This window comes from Hevea brasiliensis, chromosome 15 (assembly GCF_030052815.1).
Source record: "Hevea brasiliensis isolate MT/VB/25A 57/8 chromosome 15, ASM3005281v1, whole genome shotgun sequence".
In the NCBI taxonomy this organism is placed as follows: domain Eukaryota; kingdom Viridiplantae; phylum Streptophyta; class Magnoliopsida; order Malpighiales; family Euphorbiaceae; genus Hevea; species Hevea brasiliensis.
Window position 1 is genome coordinate 59,530,046 of NC_079507.1, and position 8,073 is coordinate 59,538,118.

Here is an 8,073-nt window from a genome sequence, read left to right on the forward strand (position 1 = left end):
AACCTGTAAATTATAAGAGATAACGGTATTCCTTTAAAACATGTCTACAACGGTCGTTACTTGACGGCCTTTATTTAAAAGCATGCTAGCGGGAGTCATATGGCCGTTGCTGGAATGATAAAACACGGCAAGCAGAAGTAGGGCGCACCGTTGGTATTTTTATTTTATTTTTATTTTTTTCAAGTTGGATCAGACTGAACTGTTAGACAAAACCCATGATTCTAGTGTGGCTCAATTCAATTTGAGGCCAGGGAAAACGAACCAGAACCGCCCCCCTAAGGCTCAGTTTGGATCCGATTTTCATCGGACCTATTTCAGTCTGATTCCGAATCAGACGATGCCCAAGCTTAAATGCTCTTAATAGACTGACATCATTTGTGTATCGCTGAAAAGGGGAAAATAATAATAATAATAATAACCATAAAGATGTGGAAAACTCGACTATTGCATTCACCTCTATTGCAGAACTAAACACACGATATTTTGTGTTCAAGTTTGCTTTAAAGTGTCATTGGTAGCACGCAGACTACAAAGTTGTTTTAAGTGTTAATTTATATGCAGTATGGAAGAACTTTAGACTAACTGCAGGAGCTGAGCCTGTTAAAATCAACACTGGTCCATTCTCCATTTATAATCATCGATAAGCACTAGAAAGGGACAGCAAGCTCAGTAAACAGTACACTACTGAGACATCGTGCAGCAAAGTGGAGTCTGAGTTCTTTCCCTTGCGTTTCTTTTCTCTCCTCAAATGCCTGTATAGTTTACAAAATGAGAACTTCGGTAAACAAAGCACATCGAACGGCCAGACACAATACGTACAGCACTGGGCAGGCAGCCTTCGATGGGCACATGTTTGTTCAAATGGAACCCATTTATATGCTCCCTATCAATCAGATAGGAAAACCAAAATCGCCAACCATACTTTAGATATCATCTCACGTTTGAGAATATGCTCGAGTATGTTCAATGGTAGGGCAAACAGATAAAGGAAATTTCATAACATTAATCCATAGTCATACATGCTTCAAGCAATTACAAATTCCCAATCTGATATCACCTTAGAGGACCCAAATTCACTGAATGAGCAGTTTGTGAAAGTCTCCAACGACCTTGAGGCAAATAATTTGACAATAGGCCTTTGCATCTCTCACTGACCACCTCAAACAACAAATGGAGTTTTCCTCAGTTTGTCAATTTTCTTTGCCAAAAGAACAGCAGTATCCTTTTTGCCCTTGTCAAGAAGAGCTTGTTTCAGATTACTAAACAGAGCTGCTGAAGGCCGGATGCCCACATCCAACATCTCCTCAAAGTATTTACAAGCCATATCCAGTTTATTTTCATGGCACAAACTGTTAATTAATGTAGAGAACATGTGCATCCCAGGAAGGATCCCCTTGGCCTTCATCTGATCCCAAACATTTATTGCCCTATCCACTCTATCCATGTTGCAAAACATCCTAACTATAATCTCATAGGTACTCACAGTTGGCTCACAACCCTCCTCGCTGCTCATTTTCTCAAAAACTGAAAAAGCCTCAGTTGTCTTCTGAGCCTTTATCAAATGATGAAGAATTATATCATAAGTTCTTGCATTCGGACCAATCCCACATTTTCTCATCTCATCAACCATCCTATAAGTATCATCCATCCTCATTGACCAACAATAAGCTCCCACAACAGCATTGTAAGTAGGTGCCTCCGGAACAAAACCTCTAGCCTTTGATAGCTCAAAAAACTCAAGAGCTTCACTCAACCTCTTCTCAGAACCTAATCCATTAATCAAAGTACAAAAAATGTGAGGATTAGGCGGGCAATTCTTTGCTTCCATCTCGTTGAATAAGTCAATTGCAATATCATACTTCTTAGCCTTACAATATGCATTGATGAGAATACCGTAAGTTATAACATCAGGTTCAAAACCATCATCCTTCATTTCCCTATAAACCTCATCCAGCTTCAACAAGTTTTTCTCTTGACCCCACCCTTCAAGCAATATCGTGTAAGACTTGATGTCAGGCACGAATCTTCTATTTTTCATTTTATCAAACACGTCTTGTGCGCTCTGCACCTGCCTTGACTTGCTCAGAGTATCAATCAATCTATTAAAATCTGATGATTCAATCTTCAATCCAAACTTCTCCATTTTCTCAAACGTATCTATGGCTTCTTTGACTCTCCTTGCCCTCGCGTATCTCCTTGAAATCAATGCGAAAGTCTCTTTAGTTAGCAATCTTTTTCGCTTCATGTCACTGACCAAATTCCACATCATATTAAATTGCTTGATCTTGCCCAGAGATTCAATCAATGCATTGTAGCTCTCTGTGCTGTACATAAACCCTTTTTGCTTCTCCGCCCATCTGAAGAACGACAGTGCAAGAACACCAGCATTGCTTAACCTCTTCAATACCTCAAGTACCAAAGCTGGTGATACCTCAATCGAAGCATTATCGAGTAAGCTCTCAATACTAGAAATAGGGTTTTTGGACAGTAACCTGCAGATTTTTTCAGTGTCTTCAATGATTTTGTAGATTAAAATTTCTGGGTTTTGGTCATCATCCCTGATTAGGACTTGCGATTGCTCCAAATTAGCATGGATCGATCTGTGAAAACTAGACAAAGGGGTAGACGGGTTTTCAGAGTTGGTGGTTGAATTAAAAGTGAAAAATTGCTTCTTTATGCACTCCTGTGAACTAGCAAGTGATCGGATCAGACAATTTTCAGCACATAGAGGAATTCCTGACAGAAGATACAAGAATCGAGAGCGAGTCATTTAGAGAGAAACTTGGATCGATCAAATCCTAATACAAGGGAAACAAAAGATGTTTTGTTGGCGGGAAGAGGAGGAAGTAGTGTTCTGTAAGTTGCTGCCAGTGCGACCAACGCTATAACACACAAAAGTTTGGCATTTCTGTTCTAATTTACCTTTTTTAAAAATATGACTTAAAAATTTTTTATTATTAAATTTAATTTAAACTTAATTTTCTTTTGTAAATTTCCTCCATTAGGAGCCAAAGTTATCTATTCATGTTTTCTTTTAGTCTTCACTAATTTTTTTTTATTTTTTTGGAAAACAAGCATCTCACATCACATGAATTCATTAGACAGGATTCAATTTGTCATTGAGTTTGCAGGGTCCACTCACTATGAAGTATGCAAATATGAAAAGAAACAATGTGTTCACACGAATTCATGTGTCCTGAACATCAAGAACGCCAATGATTTGCTGCATGAAAATCATAAGATGGTCAACTGAGCACAAAAGTAGAATTAAAAGAATAGCATTGGACGTGAAACAACAGAACATTAACATACAACAGTATTCTCTACTGGCAGCACAAACAGGGTGATCCTCTTGTTGATTGAAACTGCATATAGGTGGCTCTGAATAAATACCAGCCCCCATCACAGGATACAATCGAAAAACCCCAAGTGAATTCACTTGTTTCCCCTTCAACTCTGCCACTCCTATAAACATCCATAGCCGATGATTGGAGAATCACCCACAAAATGGACCTAAAAGACCAAAGAATCAATTCTCTAGCTATGGTCATCCTTCGAATACGTCAACAAAATTCAGATGCAGAAAACTTTTGCATCTTGCCTCCGACAACGAGCCTTCAATATGCACTTTCATTGGCATTGATTCATCTGCGAATTCAACTCGTCAAGAAGGTTTTTGATGGTCTCTTCAAATTTTTTCCCCCGAGGCCCAGGCTTAACTACATTGACATCACCCCATTGAGAGCAAGGATCAATCCACCAGCTCCTCCGGCCAGTGCACCAAGCCCCTGGAGCAGCCCGGTTATGTCCACGCTTTAGGATCTTCTCATCAACCATTTCCAGTACAGGATCATTCACCTTGAACTGTCTTGCAAAAGCAGCTCCACTTTGAACCATTTGATCATAATCAGAGACGTTCAGAAAATGAGGTTCCATCTTTGGAGGATTGTCCCAGACCATATATCTTAGATCGCTGTTTACAGTAGTGTTCTTAAACTCTGGTGCATTGCAAATGACTGAGTGGAAGTAGCCCTCTTCAGGTAAAATCACATTGTTGAAGTACATGAGAAGAGTTCGTGGGAGGTTATCCCAACCAAGAATGCAAAATTCAAGAAATGATCTGCTCAAGATGACCCATGGGGAGCCTGCAATAGGAGAAAAAACTGTCATCACACATAGAATTCCCCGAAAGCAATGAAAACCACAGATATTTTCAGTTCTTAACATTGAATAAACAGCATACTATTAAGAATAGACTTTGCCTGTGAATAATTTGAAAGCATCAGGAGTTGGCCGCTTCTCTGTAGCCCGAAAAATCTGGGTCCTTCTTGCTAGGTAAATTCCAGGGTCAACAACAATAGGCTGGAACCTTTGAGATCTGCATCAAAAGTCAGGGCAATAAGGTTCAGATTTGTCTTTACTTCGGCACAATACAAGTACACCCAAATTTACCAAGAAGGGGGGACGTTGCATACTCTTTCCACCCAAGATCACCAGTGTGATCTATGAAATTCAGGTCTCTGCTAACAGAAGAGAATACATGGGACAAGTCTGGAAGCCAATAACAGGACCAAATATTAAGAAGTTAGAACAGTCTCATAAAGGAAGATGACATATTGGAACGCAATCACATACAAAGATGCAAGCAATGAATGTCCAAAAACATAACAAATTGACACCCAGTCCTAACAGCTTGTTGGCAAAATAAGGAGCACATGGAAGAAAATAAGATTAAATCATTGTAATGCACAGCAAGCACACAGCGATGCTGATTACATTATATAAGTTTGAAGCAATGACCATATAAATAGGCCATGACATCCTTAAATGAACCCTGGAGAATGAATCAGTCTTGATCTTCAGGTACTATTTTATCTCATCAATGGGAGCAGGGGTAAGTAGAATTCAATTCAATCTGAAAAAAAAAAAAAAAAAAAAAAAAACCAAACAGATTTAATTTAGAGATTCAGTTTCATTTTTAAAATTTCCGATTTAATCAGTTTGGTTTGGTTTTAAAAAAATTTCAAAAAAAAAAAAAACTGGAATTCCTTATAAGATGCGTTTAATGTTTTAAGGATTATCGTTCCCCTACCCTCCTTACAAAAAGGTGTTGATGCTGCAGCCAAGGAAAGCCCCCTCCCCTTTCAATTTCATTATGCTCACCCTCTCTCTTCAAACTCAATTCCTCAGAGCCCAATGCTTCTTCTTCCATTTGCCTTTTTACTTCATCAACCCTCATCCCTGTCCATCCACTGGACCACTGACTCTCCCCTATTCCATCGATTTAGTTTATTCGTTCCATTTTTAGTTTCCTAACCTTAACCTTCACCATCCACTGCATCAAAGCAAAGGGTCAAAAGAAGACAAATATAGTTGAGACCACGTTAGGGATCAAATCAGGAAGTTGGGCTTCGAACAAAGGCCCAGGACTGTTGAAGGTGCACTCACGAAGGCCCAAACAAGCTGTGGAAGGGTCTAAAATAGCAGAAGTTTCTGGAAGGGCAAGGGCAGTTGTTAATGGCACAGATAGTGAGGAAGTCAAAATTGGTGGGAATGAATTGGATTTGCTTGAGGGTATGATGGCCATTATGCTGAAAGGGAAAATGCAGGCGCCTACCTTGGAGGCCATCATTGATGCCTGCAAGTTCGACCATGACAAGTGAATCATCTATTCAACGTGTTAGCCTTCCCTTACCTCTCTCAGATGATTCTCAATTATCAGCTAAGAAATTTGAGCTAACCATGTTTGATGGAGAAGACCCCATGGGATGGTTGGCTCATGCCTATCATTATTCTATTCCACTACTCACCAAACCCAGGTTAACATGGAAGTACCGTTGGCTCTTGTGTGCATGGAGGGTTCTGCCCTTCATTGGTTTTGGTGGCTTCAACTACGTGCCCCTAGATGACTTAGGAAAGTTTTCTATCGAATTATTCCAAAGATATGGTGGGGATGTCATTGCCGGTCCATTTAGCTGCACTCCAATTAGAGAGTTCGGTGCAGGATTACATTGATCTCTTTGTTACCCAAGCTTCCCAAGTGACGGGAATTATTGATTCCCATTATATAGGTTTTTTTTTTTCTTGAAAGGATTAAAGCTAGAGATCAGATTGAAGATCCGCTGGCATAAAACCACCGATATTTGTCATACCATGAATTTGGCACAAGAAATAGAAAGGGAGTTGCACATTCAGAAATCTAGTGCACGAAGTTGGGTTTCCTAGGCAGATGATCGTCGGAAGGTTTTTTCTTCTCATGGAGGGGTCTAAATTGAGTTCTAGTACTCAGTTTCAGTCTTCTTTTTTCCAGCTTTAAGCCCATTACTTCTTCTGGGCCTAGTATTACTAAGGAGTCTATTTCTTCTGCAGACAAATCCACAACTACTTCTAGCAAAACTAGAGCTCTTCCTTCCCTTCCCCAGCGTGGTTCTCTAGCAGCATTAACTAAGCTAGGGGGCCTTTTCACTCAACATGAGTTCTTGGATTTGCGTGCTAAAGGGTTGTGCTATAAATGCAAGTAGTCGTATAGTACTTTTCATGAATGTCCCAACAAGTCTTTGAGGGCTATTATAGTGGATGACAATGATACTGTGCCCACCGATGATGTTGATAGTGGGGAGCCGGAGTAGGTGGTCATGCTTTCTGATGGCATCGATGAATCTCATCTTACTCAACTGGACTTGCCACTTTACTCTATGGAACGGATTACAATTTACAAGGACCAAGATTATGAAAATCAAGGGCAAATTAAATGGGCATTTATTGATGCCAGTATCACAAGTGGAGAATTACAAGGCTGAAATCAGCAAGGCCAAGTATTTTCACCAATGGAATAGGATTCATTATATGAGTTACAAGACCATCACAGCAATTGATTATGAATGGTTTGCCATCAGTGTTAGGAATGTAGGAGGACAAAAGGGGAGGAGGAAATACATATTGATAGTCAATGGAGCCTCCTCTTAAATAATGATACAACATGGTCTCTTGTAGAGCCATATCAAAGCATAGTTCATAAGCATTAGGTTGATGGCTATAGAATCTGTAATCCACATCACATCTATAATCTACAAAAGAACAGATTCTAAAAATCACAAAATGGGTGTGATAGGTACAGCTGAGACAGCTCATTAAAAAATTTATGTGTGTGTGGGTGCGTGTGTGTGAGTTCGTCACACACACACACACACACATCATGCCTAATTGTATTATGTCTTTATCTCTACAATGTCAAAGCTATTAATAATGGGAAAGAAGGAGTGAGTTATTATTCAGTAAGAAATTGTAGATGCCACAACACTCAAATTCCCAGGAACATATCATATTACATAAAAAATTTTAAAAAGGCCATAATCATCTTTTATTATATGCTACCTATAGACTAAGCCATGGGCTCATGTGCAAATTATAGCAGGTTCAATAAAGGCTTTTTGTGGCTTATCCACAGAATTTCTCCAGCCTAAATTTATTTTCGGATTTCTATACAGAAATAGCATTAACAGCACAGTTTCACTGATTTGCAAAGTTTTTCAAAATCAACATGATTTAGTTCTAGAATCTCCACCTAAAACTACCCAGTCAGCAGTGCAGCTTAGATGGCATCACCCACTGTGGTTCTGAATAACAGCATGGACTACAGTGCCTTCTCTGAGGTAGTTGGGAATAATGCGTTGATTCTGAAACTAGTCTAAAAGCAAATATGGTTCAACAAACTAGCCTACTCAACTTCAATAAAGGCTTTTTGTTGCTTATCCACAGAATTTCTCCAGCCTAAATTTATTTTCGGATTTCTATGCAGAAATAGTATCAACAGCACAGTTTCACTGATTTGCAAAGTTTTTCACAACCAACATGATTTAGTTCTAGAATCTCCACCTAAAACTACCCAAGCCAATGTAAAATTTTTCTTTCCAATACCAAACCAGTCAGCAGTGCAGCTTAGATGGCATCACCCACTGTGGTTCTGAATAACAGCATGGACTACAGTGCCTTCTCTGAGGTAGTTGGGAATAATGCGTTGATTCTGAAACTAGTCTAAAAGCAAATATGGTTCAACAAACTAGCCTACTCAAC

At 39.4% G+C, this 8,073-nt stretch overlaps 2 protein-coding genes across 2 annotated transcripts in view; both read right to left on the reverse strand.

Annotated features, from left to right (window-relative positions):
• Positions 1–909: 909 nt before the first annotated feature.
• LOC110640596 (pentatricopeptide repeat-containing protein At1g71060, mitochondrial) lies at positions 910–2,916 on the reverse strand. Its single transcript, XM_021791944.2, has one exon. It carries the CDS (start codon positions 2,768–2,770, stop codon positions 1,160–1,162), a length of 1,611 nt encoding a protein of 536 aa, XP_021647636.2. The 5' UTR covers positions 2,771–2,916; the 3' UTR covers positions 910–1,159.
• A 303-nt stretch (positions 2,917–3,219) lies between these two features.
• The window catches only part of LOC110640597 (beta-glucuronosyltransferase GlcAT14A), a 6,914-nt gene continuing 2,060 nt past the window's right edge, over positions 3,220–8,073 (reverse strand). The window contains exons 2-4 of the mRNA XM_021791945.2: positions 4,476–4,551; positions 4,263–4,378; positions 3,220–4,145 (exon numbers count right to left, since the gene is read on the reverse strand). Of these exons, the coding sequence (XP_021647637.2) occupies positions 3,631–4,145; positions 4,263–4,378; positions 4,476–4,551 (707 nt within the window). The 3' untranslated portion in view covers positions 3,220–3,630. The remainder of the gene's footprint in view (positions 4,146–4,262; positions 4,379–4,475; positions 4,552–8,073) is intronic.